Source organism: Pleurodeles waltl, chromosome 12 (genome assembly GCF_031143425.1).
Source record: "Pleurodeles waltl isolate 20211129_DDA chromosome 12, aPleWal1.hap1.20221129, whole genome shotgun sequence".
Classification (NCBI taxonomy): Eukaryota; Metazoa; Chordata; class Amphibia; order Caudata; family Salamandridae; genus Pleurodeles; species Pleurodeles waltl.
Genome location: NC_090451.1, coordinates 674550415 through 674567430, shown reverse-complemented (window position 1 = coordinate 674567430; position 17016 = coordinate 674550415). Strand labels below are relative to the sequence as shown.

Genomic DNA, 17016 nt, shown 5'->3' with positions numbered 1-17016 from the left:
ATTCACTATCTTGCAACCCCATTGCATCCTGTGGGAATCGTAATAAGGCGGATGTAATATCCATCATGTTTGTGACGTATTAACCCATTCCCCAAACTCTAAATCAGGCCTGAAATCTTTTTCTTCATTCCACATTCATTGTCTAATATTGTGAACCCAGCCAGAGGTGATCTACATCTGCTCTTGAGTGACTAAGATGAACAATTGCTCTATCAATATGAATTAAATTGATGTGGATATGATTTAACATTATTTGATCCTTTAAAATGTTACTTAAGGTTCCTCCTTTTCAAAAATAAGGTACACAGTACTACTACTTCTGTCTTCCAAATGAGCCCTGGGAACAATCAGTGAAATTCTAGTCAGTAGGCACAACAGTACCTCACTGCTCAGTGGCATGAGCCAAGCAATGCAACCAATGGAGCAATGAATGTACCACAGACCACCCTGATGAAATGCTAAGATGAATCTAAAGGCATAGAGAGAAATTATATAGTTGAGGATAATGTCACCAAGGGCAATGAGTCTCACCTTTTTATGGCACTTCAAAGACATATCAGCCACAAACAAGAATCAACCATTCCTTACCTGGTTTGATAAATGCCATTTGCCGATGTTATTGTTGACTGGGATTTGTAATCTAGCATTACAATGGATGCTTAAACTCTTGAGGTTGACAATGTAAAGGAAAGTTGCAGTGTAGATGAAATGTGTTTGACAGCTTTCTGTTAGCTCAAAACAAATCCAGTTACACATAGAATTATTTTTTTCATAAAACCTATTAGAGGATCTTCATACTATTCTAAATATTGCAGATCAAAATCTATTATGATACATTTTCCTGTAATCTATTTTTCCGTATGTGCTCTAACACTGAAGTAATTTCAAATAAAGAACCGTGCATGCATGTCACAATTTCAAGTGAGACAGATTCATTGTTACATCAGTCCTATAATGAATGTTTTATGTTGAATGACAATATTTCACTTATTAAATAGACAAAAGAAAAACAGAGCTGTCACAATACATCACATTTGTCCTTCTCCGTACCCCTTCTTCAAAGGTCGCTTGCATCTAGAATACTATGTATGTTTACACACTCTACATTCTTTATCATTCTTTTACTTGTGTAATGCACAGCATCATGCCCTCTATACGTAGACAACATGTTCAATCTAAGCCAACTATTCAAGATGTAATGAATGAGAACAAAGTTAGGGCTGGTTGTACAAAGTATGCTTCAAGTTCAATGTGCACCACATTCTAAAACGTATGCATTGATATGTGATTATGCCTAAATCACAAACCTGCTGATGAAGGATTAGGATTGCAAAATCCATCTTGTGTGCCTATTTTATTACATGCAGCAACACTGTAGATTTTGCTCATGTTACAAGTATTAGCCTCTCTATCCATTTGTGGCTGATTTTTGTAGTATAGCACCATTTATTATTTATGATAGAATTGTTTTCTGAGACATTATCTTTCTGTTCCTTTCAGATTAAGTGTCCGGGCCTATGGCTGGGTCCTTGCCCTGGTGTTCACTATCAATGAAATCAACCAAGAGCAATGGCTTCTCCCCAATATCACCCTGGGCTTCCTCATCTATGACACATGTCAGTCACTGATGAGAACTCTGCAGGGCACCATCCGCATGCTAACAGGCAAGGAGAAGCCAATCCTGAACTACCAGTGTGAGAAACAGTCACCCTTGACAGGCATCATCGGAGAATCACGTTCCACTGCATCTCTATCGATAGCTAGACTCCTGGGGCTATACCGATACCCTCAGGTATTATATGGTTGGAAGTGAATTGTGTTGAAAGGCATCAAAGAACTGCAAACATTCTTTCAGTCAGTTATGCTCTTGCTGTCTTTTCCAATGTGCTAATAACAAACAATCTAATGTTACAAACATCCAACAAGATAGACTTAGATTAAGCTATTAAACCAAGAAGGTAAATTGGAGTGAACAGTGGCAGTATATGAACAGGATTGTTTCAAGGTTCCTCAAGAATGTCCAAACTCCACAGGCAATCGTGACATGAGTTGGTAGGCTCTTCCTATATTGTATGCCTACAGTACAAAAAGAAGGGTTCTTACCAGCTGAGGCTGGATCATGGGACAAGAGGGATGATCAAGTGATCTCCCCGCTTTGATATTATGGGGACTGTTGAGCTTCAGCGGGGTAGAGGTTTGAGATTGAATGTTTCTAATGTGGAATGGTCAGAAGGATTTAATTACGGCAGTTCCTTCGTTTTGTAAATGCATGGATGGACTACAAAAAAGAATGCTATTTCTAGTAGGGAAGGAGTGGAGAAGAGAACATTTTCCATCAAAGTCCCTGTGCAGATATTGACCCCTTCTTGACTGTGTCAAGGGTCATAATTTACTTAGTGGCATTTCTCTGGCAATGGCAAAATGCATTTGGGGTATTCTCTTTGCCAATACAGGGGAACAAAGCCTTTATGAATTTTGGCAAGAATGTTTGTTTTAGGGTGATTTGCAAGTGAGGTCATGCTTCTATGAAGGCTTTCAAGTATTAGCTCCAGAAGTTAGGTAGCACAGTATGAATTATTTTGATAAAGCAGTCTTTGAAGATGTCATGTCCACTGTAAATAATTTATTTTTAATCTCAGCAAAAGTACTCTTCTCTCTTAGGTGAGTTACTTTTCATCAAGCCCTCTCCTGAGTGACAAGCAGCAATTCCCATCCTTCTTCCGAACCATTCCCAGTGATATTGTCCAGGCTCTTGGACTGGCTCAGCTGGTGGTCCACTTTGGCTGGACCTGGGTGGGGATAGTGTCCAGCGAGGATGACTATGGAACACTGGGATCCCAGCTGTTAAAAGAGGAGCTCCTTAAGTTTGGAGTCTGCATTGCTTTCCACAAAGCCTTCCCCATTATCCCTCTGACAATGAAAATGGGTTTCAACCTAGATGTGGTCAAGACTTCCTCTGCCAGCATCATCCTTGTCCTATCCCCTGATCATTTTTTACTACCAGTAATGGAAGCGCTCTCAAAACAGAATGTCACCAGTAAAGTATGGATTGCTACTGAGGCCTGGTCAACTTCCCCCAGTATTTCAAACAAGAAGGAACTTCAACAGATGTTGAGGGGTACCATTGGCTTGACTGTTAAGGAGGGAACTATGACTGGGCTTAAACAGTTCCTGCTTGGGATTAATCCTTCTATTTCTCCAGGTGACCATTTTTTAAAACCTTTTTGGGAGCAGGCCTTTGGTTGCAGATGGCTCATCAATAAAGACAGCCTCAGCCTGGGGAGTGCGGAACTTAATGAATCTACCAACATCTGCACTGGATTAGAAAAACTTCAACAGTTCAAAAGTCAGAGTTCTGATGAATATGACCCAAGAATTAGCTATAACATTTACAATGCTGTTTATGCACTCACACATGCCTTACATGACATGCAGTCTTGCTTGCCTGGGCATGGACCATTCGCCGGTAAGACATGTGGAAACATCACAAACATCAGACCATGGCAGGTAATGTCCTAGGAAGTAATGGGATTATGGTTTTAATTTTAATAGAATAATCACCAATTATGTCAGGTAATTGCAGACTTTTGAAGCAACTAAACTTTCTGAGGAAGGTACTTGTGCAGTGTGCTGTCTTTCTATGCTATAAAAATATTCATGGTGAACTTGAACTAGGTGCAACATTTCTGCAAGTCTTTGGCTATTCACTGTTATAGAGACTAAGAAGAAGTCTACAAAATCTAACTGTGCAAGACAAAAGGTGAGTTAACCAGATATGCCTATGTCACATCCAGGGAATACATTATCAACTGCTCTACTTCACTTCTGATGTTTTATTTTAGATTTGTTGGTCTTCTCATTGAATTCTTGGCATTTTAATTATAGATTGCTTGGTTTTGATTGTGTGGGCTGACTCACTTAAGTACTGGATGGAGTTACAGTTCTCTTTTCTCCTTACCTTCTGTGTGAGAAGTGGTTGTTTTTTCTTTCCACAATAAATTAAATAATTTCCACACAGAGTACATTTTCTTACCTGAATGGAGTAGATTGCTTGTTCAGGCCTCTCCAAAAGGGGGTTGTTGTGTTGAGTAACTGCTGCAACTGGTTTTTGGTTTCCCTTTTCTTCCCATTATTCAGGCTCTCTTGTGAGTTGGTTGCCATTCTGTTTGATTTGCAATGAAAGACTGTCTAGAACACAATTTTTGGTATGGGGTTTTACTTGTATATTTATCAGAATTTGAGTGAGTTTACCCAATACTTGATCTGTGCCTGCAACTGATTGCTCCATCAAATGGGTAATTAAAAAACGAACATGCTGTAAGGCAATTTAAAATACCCGAATGGGTGCTAAAATGATGGATTCTCCCATAAACAAGTGGGACGTGGACAGACCTGATAAATTTTGCTTACCTTCACTCATCTGCAGAGGGATACGTTTTGAGTGTTGAATTATCTTCCTGAGTAAAGGACACTTGTTTGTTTTTAATCAGAATTTAAACATATGATACCTTGGGGGTCTTCCATGATCTCATAATTTACTGAATCTTCTCTACTATTAATTACTATGTGATTTGAGAAAAACAGTGTCTGCGGTATTGTCTTTGTATCTCACATTCAACCTCGAAGTACAATATTGCTTCCTTCAAGGTGCTCTTGGACACTTTTGACATGTGAGCGTTAACTCCATGGTTTAGTTCTACTGTTCTTTGCTTCCACAGCTTCTACATTACATGAAGAATGTGCATTTTAAGAACAAGGCGGGAGAGGAGATGTTCTTCGACAGCAACGGAAACCCCCCAGCTGTATATGACATTGTCAACTGGCAACTGCAAACAAATGGAGAGATCGTCTACGTCAAGATCGGAAGCTTCGACTCCAGAGAACCCCCAGGGAAACAGCTGTCTATCAATACTAGTACCATGCAGTGGAACCTGCAGGATAACAAGGTACTGACTGAGAAATAGACCATAGAAATAGCATTGCTATTGAGTTTTTCTCTTGAGAAAATAAACTATGGATACAGGTGTTTTTCCCATTCCCTGCTATTTATCTTAAGTTGATCAAATGACCTCTTTGTCACTTTGACCATAATTGATATTCTCTTGAATTTTCAAATTCCTTTGTTTGGACTTCTACCCTTTTCGGTCAGGTGAATCAATCTGTTACAAGGCCAATAGACCTACTACATGGTCAACAGCCAACTTCAGAGGAATCTCCCAAAACTATAAACAGTATTATTACATCTGAAGGTTGAGAGCTCCATTGAAGACTATGGAGTAGCCTTGGGCTTATAATACCTGGTATAAGCCCTGAGCTCCAACACTACACTGTTTGTTTTCATGTTTCGCCCTTTTTCATTTATAACATTCTACTTGTAGTGGGTTGCATATTTTAATAGCCTTATAGGCCTTCGGCTTCAGGCTATACAGGTTGTTAAAGGCCTGCTCCCCATTATGGACCTCATCTGCAGATTGGGCATTTAACAACTAGCTTAGCCCTCAGCAGCGAGCTATAAGGTAATATTCATAAGAGAAGATAAATACATGAGATAACTCTTATGTATAATCTTAAAGTTAAACTTATTGGAATGAAACAGAAGGAAATTATATATTGAAAGAAACAAAAAATAATATTTTGGTTTTATATAACTATAGTATTTACTAGTTGATATTAAATGGAGCATAAACAGTAGGAAATATATCATGCAGGTCTTACTAAATGGGCAGAATTGAAAGACCAGTGCAAGATATATATCTGAGCTCCATCAGTCAATAAAATATCTGATATTAAATAGAGGAACTATTTTCCCACATTAAGCACCATGGAAATTTGATGGGAGTCTCTCCTAGATGTTCATGCTGCTTAAAGCAGTACTGCTTTATAATGCACTGCCTTTTGAACCAGGCAAGGACGTTGGGCTATGAACACTTTGAGTGAACACGGGATCTTTGCTTTCTGAATGCGGCTCATCCTTAGAATTGACTGTAGTTGATCTGCATATGAGTACTGCAAATGTCAGTCAAAATCATTTTCAAGAGTATTCAGAAAATCTAAACTCTGCGATGGAGCTACAAAATGTAAATGGAAAGAATCAGGACCTATCTCATGTATTATTTCAAGGATTTTTCGCCTGTTGGATGTTAGCTTTGAAGGATGCTTTAAAGAAGATATCTTAATTTTTAGATGCAATTTCAACTTGCAAGAGGTGCGACCAAATAAAATTTGCTGAGTACAGATCAATGAATTAGTCTTAGCCAAAGTCATTTCTCTAGGCATCGTTCCGTTTATTATTTTTTTGCTTGACTGTAGCTTTTAAGGAAAGGACCACTATATGCAAATCAATAATGACCATACCCTAAAAGAAAGAGTTCAGCCTAAACTGCTATGTCACTGCTCATGTGAAGGGAAACAGACCTCTGGTCGAATCTAAGATCTTAAGGCCTTGTAAGCTATATGCTTGTCTATCCATACCCGTGTCTAATGTCACGAGCCCAGATTTGAAATGTTCTCTCTTGCTTGGCCTTTTCAGGTGCCCCATTCAGTATGTAGTGAGAGCTGTGCCCCTGGTTACAGAAAAGCCCCTCGAAAAGGACAACCATTTTGCTGCTTTGATTGTGTTCTTTGTTCTGAAGGAGAGATTTCCAATGAAACAGGTACATATTTGAAACGTTAGCCATATGACTCCAGAACATTACTTTGTAGATGTGGATGTTCTCAGTGTCTTCCCAGACCGCAAGAAACATGCTATACTTTTTGCAAAATATTTACTCTTTACACTTCAAGTCTCACTCATATTTTGGGATTAAGTTACACTCCTGTCCTTCCTCATATCTGTGAGCTCAAATAGCACATGAGCATTGGGATCTTTTAAAACTCTCAGTTGTACATGCAATTTCTATGAAGAAAAGTTCAATCTGGATTCAGGCCTATTGCAGGCATTCAATTCACCATGGCCGACACCAGGGAACAGCTCTTGCTCTCCTTGGAATAAGAAAGGATATTAACCTTCACATTGGTTTATTTCTCAGCTGGCTACAACACAGTCTACCATGGTTGTTGGACCTCGCCCTTTCTACATGGCCACCCGAGATGTTTGCCTTCCATTACTGAACCTATTTTCCTTGGCTTTTAAGACTCTGTGCACTTTATTCCTGCTAATCAGTGGTAAAGTGTTTGTGCTCTTGCTTCTAAACATAGTATTCACTGATTGGATTATCTAATTTACCTATACATCCCTATGATACTACATGTAACCAGGATCTTTATATTAAATGCAACTAGTGGGCTGCAGTACTGATTGGGCCACCCACTAAAGTTGTACATGTTCCAGGCCTGCCATTGCAGCCTGTAGTTCAGTTTTAAATTGTCATTTTGATCTTGGCAAATCTACCTTTTGACAGGCCCAAACCTTACTTTTTAACACTTATAAGTCACCCATGAGGTAGGCTCTAAAAGCTTATAGGACAGGGTGAATGATATTTAAAAAGGAGAACATGTGTACTTAAGCTTGACATGTCCTGGCAGTTGAAAAATGTCCAAGGCACTTTTGAACTTCAACAGATGTCAGCCCTCTTCTGCCTTCCATCTAACCCAATGTATGCCATTTAGTGCACTTGCTCGAGCAAGATCTGGTATACCGCCAAAGAGATGCTGCATAAGGGCCTGATTTAGAGTTTCTATTCCTGTTTGATCTGGCACTGAGTTGTCCCTGAAATTCTGAAGCAAGATTGCCATATTCTACCCACTTCAATGTGCCTTAATTTATCCATATTGTATTTACATGATTCATATTTTCATATTTGTCTACGTTCTCTTCCATCTATTCATGTACTTTCCATTTTTTTCCACTTGTTTTGCACGATTGCTGGTGACAGGACTACATAATAGAGCAACATACAACTCTGTTCTGCTATCAACAGTGATTTGTTATGAGGATGCATTGTGTGTGTTTGAAATGGCCCTCTCTACAGTGTCACCCCAAAACGATTTGCCTTTGTCCTCCTATTTTTGCTGGATTTCTGCTTTTGTTGGCCTCTGGACTACTAGCCACTGGTAAAGTGTTTATGCTCTCGCCATAAAACTTAGTTTATTACCAATTAGCATATTAAATTTAATTGATGCAATTGCATAAAAATGTTGAACTTCACTATCCAGACACTCAATGTAAGTGTCTTGAGGATGCTTTCTTAATATTGATGGACAAAATTAGAAATAGGCTTGCTCTTTCATAACTACAATATAACACCAACAGAGGCTCACTGACAGTGCTGACAATGTAATCCATGCAAATTATTCATAAGAGTTAGGACCTCATTTTGGGCTGGCAGATAGGGTATTCCACTACTAACATGGCAGAGTACTCTGTCCACCAAACTGATGCCCCTTCCACCTACATTGATGAAGGCAGACCAACATGTTTCTGCTGGGGTTGCCCCACTGTACCTGCCTGTGAAAACTTTACACTGACAGCCTGATGAGGTTTGGGGTGTTCCTGTAAGTAAATCCCACTTTTTAGGGCAAACCATCTGATATATTTATACTGACAGCCCCTTTCCGAAAAGTCTTGGTTTGGCAAAGTCCATCAGACAGAAATCTGGAGTCCCAGGAAAGGAAAACCCCTTCTAGGTCACATTAAAATACAGAAGCACTGGAGCGACTCAGGCCACAAGTACAGTCAGCATTGGTCTGATCATAGCACTGATAACGTGGTGATGGGAAGCACATGGAAGACTTCTTCCTGTTCAGAAACTAGACGGTCTCAGAAGAGCTCTTAGTACTGTCCTCTGCACTAGCCTGGCCACTGCAGATATTTCAATAATGCCTTTGTTCCCTGCATTTAGTTTTTACTAGCTTAAGCAATAGGGATCTACTGACCAAACCTCAAGTTCATTTGCTTTGCTGTAAGAACAAAGCTGCCAACTGACAATTTGGTACCTCAACCGTAATTGTTTTTCAAATTTCAGTTATGGGGTGCTAGAGTAAAGAGAATATTTTTCACCTTTGCATTTAATACAAAATAGAATCCGCTTAAATGTCAATTTCTGGCACAGGCTACAAACGTCTTCTTCAGAAGTGTTCACATTCCTAGTTATTCTCCTGCTGGTCACACCTCATCTTTAATTTTCATGCCTAACCTTTTCAGATCTCAGAATGCCAACAGCTGGCTTTAAAGGCAAAATGAAGCAAATGGTTCAGGGAGGGAGAGAAAGTGTATAAACACCCTAACAACACATTCCAGTGAAAACAAAGAAACATCAGCAGGACCTTCTGAAACTGGAGATCTTTCTCAGAACTGTAGAGCCGCCAATGGTGGAGGAGGAAGACCTGATGAAGACCCTGATGTAGAGTTATTATTTGACCCATGGTTGGGATAACTTCAACAGTCTTGAGAGACTGAATTGAGGAAGTGTCTGCACTGACCCTGGCTTGTTTTTTTCTGTGATGAAAAGTGACATGGGATTTGTTTGGGTATAAACCATAATCCTGAAAGGAGAATGTGGTCACTTTGCTGAAAATTATGCATGACAATTTTTGTTTGATTCGCTGAGGGTATTCATCAATCATACAATAGTTTTAGGCTCACCCATTCTGACGGTAGAGAACTAACTGGCTCATAAGAAGAAACTGACAGTTCTTCAGTCTGTGACTGAAATCTCTCCCTTGTGCCTCAGGAGTTACAGGGCCCATTGGCTAAAACTTGTTGGCTTACTGCAGCGAATACAAAAATCAGTTGCATCGGAGATGGAGCTGTGTAGAGCATTCCTGTAACTTGAATCTATGGACTGAGGCCAGGGCAGCCTTTCCTAAAAAGTGTGACCACCACAAAAGGGGCTAAACAACTTTTGGTAAAAAATATAATTTCTGAAGGATCTTGAATGTGACATACTCATTGTTTCATATTGAATAGTTTCTGTTTTTGCAATAACCCCTGACCTTAAATTCACTTTTAAAAATGTTGGTTCATAGTTACACCTAACCCTAAAGGCAGGGGCACAGTCCAAGTTTGTGAATATTTATCCATGTGCACACGTTGCAGGGTTCAGATGAATTATTACAAAACATTATGTATTTAATGATCACAAACACGTCAAGCCATGCATAACCTCACCACACCTTTACATTCCTCAGGCCACCAGACCACACCATACCACAACACATTTTACCACATCACACCAAATCACACATACAAAGCCACACTACAACATCAGTATCAGACTGCACCATCCAGTATGACGTGACACTACACCACAACATATCATAGAACTTCTATAAGCTCTAAATAGCTAAGACACACAACCAATGAGTCGTAAACACCGACCGCATCAATTTTTATGAAATGGTGCAGGTTGTTCACCAATGGGAGACACGGTCCAAGGGCTCCAACAGAAACAAATAACTTTACTCAACAGATCATGTTACTCAATTTTACACAAGCAAGCTAAATTCATAACTCGACAACTCAAGCTCTCTGATAAAAAAAAATACATAGATTGAAGATGTTGGTTTGCTCCAGAAACCTAACAATACCAATTGGTCATGGAACTGGAGAATGTTGCTCTACCCAAAAAATGTAACATAACATAGAATAGCATCACATAGCATAGCATAACATAACATAACATGGATTCAATTTTCCTGGTCATAACATAACTAAAGCTCTGAACTGTACAGATCAAAAGCCTTCTCTAATTGGAAGTCTCATAGTTGTGTTTCCTCCATGAACCTGCATATCAGAGGTTTGGAGTTTTCCAAACTTTGCACAAATCCATGTTTGTGCAGTGGTTGGAATTCCACGGTGGGTGGTATGTACAGCACACAGTAATTACTGGCTGCAATAAAGACTTCACCTTTGTACCTTTCTGAAATGCCAGCAGCTCAGACCTGCCAGTTTTTATAAAAGTAAAAGTGTACTGTCTTTATTGTAACAAGCAGATTTTGTTGCAGTATGAAAAGAAATGGGCATCCTATGCAAAAAAACTCATATGCAACATTTATTGTATTAATAAATTAGGAACATCTCAATGTCAGATTTTTATTGGACGCAATAACTATCCTCTCAGACTTGAGCCGCTTGTATTCAGGTTCGACATCCGTAGAACTTTCATACTTTTTACACAGTGCTGTCCATGCATAAAACTCTAATTTCTTTTTTCAGATTCTTCTAATTGTTGGCCATGTCCATCCAACTTGTGGCCCAGTGTGAAGAGAAACGAGTGTGTTCCGAAGAGAATAGAATTTCTCTCCTATGAAGAGGTCTTAGGAGGGCTTCTGGCTGCTTCTGGAATGCTTTGTTTCCTTTTGACTCTGCTAATCTTATACTTATTCTACAAGTACCGAGATTCTGCAATTGTCAAGGCAAATAACCGTGAACTCACCTATCTTATCCTATGTGCACTTGCACTGAGTTTTCTCTGCCCTTTGCTCTTTATCGGCGAACCTCAGAAAGTACCCTGCCTACTTCGCCAACCTGCATTTGGCATCACCTTTGTACTCTGTATATCTTGTGTTTTAGCCAAAACCATAATGGTGGTTATCGCCTTCAGTGCCACAAAGCCTGGCAGTAATATGAGGAGGTGGCTGGGTCCACGTGTTCCTATGGTTACAGTCTTTACCTCCACCTTTCTTCAAGTCCTCATTTGTGCTGCCTGGCTCATGTCGTGCCCTCCATTCCCAGAAAGTGACATGAAACTTAAGACTGGGACTATCTCTTTGGTGTGCAATGAATGTTCAGATACTGCACTCTGGTGTATGCTGGGATACATGGGGCTCTTGGCTGGTGCTAGCTTCCTGGTTGCCTTCCTTGCACGGAAGTTGCCTGACAGTTTCAACGAGGCCAAGTGGATCACATTCAGCATGCTTGTGTTTATTAGTGTGTGGATGTCATTTGTTCCAGGCTATCTGAGCACACAAGGAAAATACATGGTAGCTGTGGAGGCCCTTAGTATTATCTCTTCCAGTGCAGGAATTGTTGTTTGTATTTTTATCCCAAAGTGTTACATCATCTTACTGAGACCGGATCTAAACACAAGGGAACATCTGTTGGCGAAAAAGACTAACAATAACATACAATGATGGATGTCTTAACGCATTATTAAAAGCTCAAGAAACAGCAATGACAAACTTGATGGTTAGTTCCTGTGGGTAGCTTAATCTGGCTTGTTGATCTTAGGGTTTAAATGAAATTGTCTTGTAATTGTTGCCATGAGTTCTGTCCAAATTTGTAGGGCTATTGACTAATATAAAACCCTGGGTCATTGAAGTGAGGAAGGGCAGATCAGAATGTATTATGATTAATGTTCATCCATAGAACAGAAATGCAGGTGATTTGTCTATGACAACTAAATGTTCAGGCCAACAGAAGATTCATCATACAAAAGCAAGAAGGGGCCTCAAAAGTTAGTTAATAGATAGTTGAGAGCCAGTAACTACTCAGCATGATGGGGCTACAGTATCCACACATCATTTCTAAATGACATGAAGATAATCATTGAACGAGTGAAGAGTGGACTGTGACCTGATTTCCAGTGTCAACCCTTCAAACATGCAATATGCTTGGGAAATGTGAAGTCGCCCATGTTGACACATCCTAACTTGGGATTTCCCAACATCAGACGATAACAGATAGGAAAGATCCCATCAGAACTTAGAGAACTCTTATGAACTTCACATAAGAAGCTATCCGTTCATTTGGGTATAAAGGGATGATTGCGAGCTGGATGGCTTAAAGGAACCAGAATAACCAAGGCCGCAATTACTGCTTCAAGCAGGTAATTCTGCCCCCTACACTAACTAATTATACTTTAACGGATAGGAATGGGAAATAATTATGCAGGCACAGTTTTTCAGATTGAATTCCACACAGTTATCCTGATTCCAGCCAGTTTAAAGCTCCCACTTATCACCTGTTTTAGGCAACATGGGAGGGGGTGGATCAGTGTGGATAAGGGGATTTGACTGCAGGAGGGACAGGTTGAGCACTGGTTGCCTCCTGAAACTGGAAAGGGTCAGGAGGATAAAATGTCAGCCTCAGCCCCAGCCTCTGCCCAATGCTGTGCTTTACGACCAGGTAAAATCTCCAGGTTGGTCTTTGGAGCAGATGCTGGTGAGTGATGTCACAAAGTCAGGATGCAGTCTGAGGCGCAGGCATGGGTGCTGAATCCTCAAGGCCTCTTCGTCTTGCCCAGAGAACTTACTGTATTAGAGGCTGGGAGTAGAAAGGGTGTTAACGGGGCTGGAGACTGGTACCTGTGATACTTGCAGAGGACAGACAGGTGTCCAGCTGCACCACTACAGGTAGTTCTTGACCTCACCAATATCTTCTTGCAGATTGTAAGTGTGGATTTCAAAATGAGAATGCAGAAACAACAATTAAATGTTTTCTTCTAACTAATCGGAATTGATATTGAATTTATGTTGACATATCTATTTTACCCCTCCACTTTTCTCATGTTTCAGGAATATCATTCCACAATAATCTCAGATTCTTACCTTGTATTTGCCACGTTGATCATCCAAGATAGACTCTCATGTTTACACTCCTAATTCATCCCTAAGATGAAAAACATTATTGCCCACACAAGCAGACATGATTATTTATTACTTATCCTTTCCACAAGGATGGACTTGTAATAAGGGGAGTGTAGTTAAAAGCCATAATTGCCCTGGAGGTGTGAATTCAGGTCAGCTTGGGTCAGCGGACAAACAGCTCCTCCTTACCACTGCAACACCACAGCAAACTGCAATCTCTGCCATGCTGTGCCGGTTTCGCCTTTGCCTAATTTAAGGTGGGATGTAAGCCCAAATGCCTTTTAGAAAACATAAACTAATATATCCATTTTTCTACTTGTCAGTGGTTGTTAGAGGTTCCATTCTTCTTACATGAGGAAGTGATGGTGCCAGCGGAGCACGACAGAGAAACCAGATTCTTGTAAAAGAGAGTTGGAATTCTGCAGTGGAACAGATGATCCGTTTGCCTCCTTTGCTGAGCCAGAATTTCATACAGTAAGTGAGGTGATAAAACATCCAGGCACATAAGAAACTTTGCAGCCATCGAATGTTCTCTGAGCAGGCCTGCAAAGTTAGCGATAGCCCACAAAGGACGCAATCTGATTGGATGTCCACATCCTAACAAGACATCCAGGTGCCAACATGTGTTATTGTTCCTTTGACTTTCTTCCTTTGCTTATACAAATTCACTGAATATTTGTTCCAGTATTCTTTTAGTTGCATAGTTGGCACTACCTTGTTTACTAAGCCTGCCTCACCCCCCCCATATCTTGGACAATTTTGGTCAAAGTGTTCTTATTATGTCTGTTTTCAATCAATTACTGCTACATCCCTGGAGCAAATCTCTAGTGAAAGTTTCAGAGATTGTTAAGCCCGTTCATCATAATCATTTTTCAACTCATCTCCATAAATCCTAATGCAGTTTGGCAAATCAAATCATGAAAATCTGTGATCCTTAAAGTATGCTGACCCAAGTATAAGGTGTACAGTGACTCACTGATACTGTTTTGTTTTAGTGAAACAGTAAATTAATTGCAGATATCGGAAGACTAGTTGATTGGGTATCAATTATTCTTCCTGCATTCTTAATCCATAGTCATCATGCGGAGCTATTCCATGTGTCATTGCAATTAGTCTGGGAGATAAGGAGATAGTCAGGATTATCCCTGCTCTGCAATGCCCATACATTTTTGATATCTGTGGGAATGTAACTCAATTACTTCATGTCCTACTTAAATCCATCCAAACCTTGTGCCCAATGTAAAAAATATTTTTCAACTGAGAACCCTGTGATGTACCTCCTTTTTGAGTCGGAAAAGTCTTTCAGACTTGCAAATGGGGTTTTGCGACTCATAGGTTTGTGAAAGTGTTATTCCCTCCTAATTGCAAGTTGCTATGAAATGTACCAACGCGTTTTAACTGCAAGTTGGGGCGTTACCTGATTCGCACAGGGAAAGCTGTCAAAAGCCGACTGCCTCATTAATATTCAAGACACTGGATATTTTACAAACTCTTGCCTATGATCATTCTGAGATACATCTCTGTACTTCAGTCACTTTGGAAAATGCTCTACTGGTTTGCTATCAGTTTTGAGATTTGGCTTTGAAAAACTTATTGAATCATAGCCTTTTAGGCATCAATGGTTATGTTAAAACCTCTATCACATTGCCTACTATACCCCAGTATTAAAGCTGGAAGTGAGTGGGTGGTAGCCCAGGGCCTTTGTAAACAAGTGAGTTGTTGGAATTTAAGCGCTCACATAGGTCTTTTGTGATTTTAAATAAAACCAATTACACTGAATTTCTTTATTTAAGCAGGTTGCCCAGATACATATTGGAAGGATTGCAAATAAGTTTAGAAGCTTAGGATCAGATGTATAAAAGCTTTTTGCATTTGCAAATTGTCTGAATCTCTATTTGCAATTGCAAAGGCCCCTTTCGCTATGTACGAAAGGCAATTTGGCTAGTCCAAATTGCAATTCCCTCCCTTTGGAAATCACTATTTTTGCAATTTCAAGAAAGGAATAGGAAATAGGGATTTCCAAATTGAGAATCACAAATTGTATGTTTAAAGCATTTCCTAATTGCGACTAGTCACAAATTGAAATTTTAGGAACTGCAATTACCACCAACTCAAATCAGGTGTTAACCAGGTATAATCTATATAAATGGCCCGCATGTGCAAGTATTGTATTGCCTACAGCTTTTAGCGCCTGGAAGTGACCCAAAGTGTCACCTTTTTAATAGGTTTCTTGATATGATGTTGTGCAAAATTTATAATATATACTTTTTCCAGCATCCCAGGAGGACTAACAACATACCAAACTGTTATTTCATTGTATGGCACAATTTCACAATATCATTGGATGTGTTGATGGTACACATAGTGCCATCTGTCCACCATCCCCAATTTACTTTATCTATAGAAACTACAAACATAGTCACTCCCTCAATATACAGGTTTTGTGTAATGCCTCCTGAATAATTTCAAGCCAATTTCCAGGCAGCACTTAAGTTTCCTATATGCTCCGCCACATTGTGATATAAAATAGGCTGTTTGATGTGATTGGGATGATGGCTTTCTACTCAGTAAGCCAATATAAAATGTGTAACACACATCACCAAACAAAGCAATAACCCATACTAATGTAAGCTTCCTTTCCTTGTAGAAGGCAGTGCATATGCATTAAGACCTTTGATCTTGACACCGTATTTGAACCCAAGTACAAGGAGTGAGCAGAGGTACAGCCTTGCTCGATTATAGAGGGGACCTCTGGAATACTGAAATCATGCTTCCGGTGCCTGCACCTGAGCGATGGAGCCCTCCAGTACCGACAAGACATGTGTTGCAAAATCGTAGCTAGATGTGGAATGTTGAGCAATCCTGCCATGAGAAGGGGTCTTTACAATGCGGAAATAGAATCAGATTCTGATCCTGAGGAAGGAATATTACAAGGACAACCCCAACAGGATGGACCAACAGGATGGACCAGCTGCTGCTGAGGGAAGAAAGGAAGTTATATATATCCAATAATAATAAATGTTTGTGATGCTTTTGAACTGTAAACAATCCTTTTATTACAGAATCACAATAGGAACATATTCTTCATGAAAAAACAATCTATAATGAAACAATATCTACTATCTGCTGTATTATTTTAAAGTATGACATAATACTCATTAGTAAGTAGCATAAGTGAAATACGACAAACAAATAAATGCCTTCTTCTTGATCTGCTTGCACTGCCTTTGTCATCATTACCTGCCTCTGGAGTAGTACTAACATCTGTACAAGATGTAAGTCTGCATGTGTTCCTAAGGGTGGTGACATTAGGGACTGAGAGACTACTAAGGCTTGATGCCTCTTCACTCTCACCTACCCCTAAAACGGCAGGTCCAGATATACTGCTGGTTTGGATATTTTCCAAAACAGATGGTACTTGCACAAATCCATCAGAAACATCTGTACAGCAGTGACCATCTGTATTTGTATATTTGGAGTGCGCCTGGA

At 39.8% G+C, this 17016-nt stretch overlaps 1 protein-coding gene across 1 annotated transcript; it reads left to right on the top strand.

The window, feature by feature from the left end:
- The first annotated feature begins 1166 nt into the window (after positions 1 to 1166).
- On the top strand, positions 1167 to 12072 carry LOC138267183 (extracellular calcium-sensing receptor-like). Its single transcript, XM_069216032.1, has 6 exons — positions 1167 to 1195; positions 1501 to 1792; positions 2662 to 3507; positions 4719 to 4946; positions 6530 to 6653; positions 11156 to 12072. The coding sequence occupies exons 1-6, from the start codon at positions 1167 to 1169 to the stop codon at positions 12070 to 12072; spliced, it is 2436 nt and encodes an 811-aa protein (XP_069072133.1).
- Positions 12073 to 17016: the final 4944 nt, after the last annotated feature.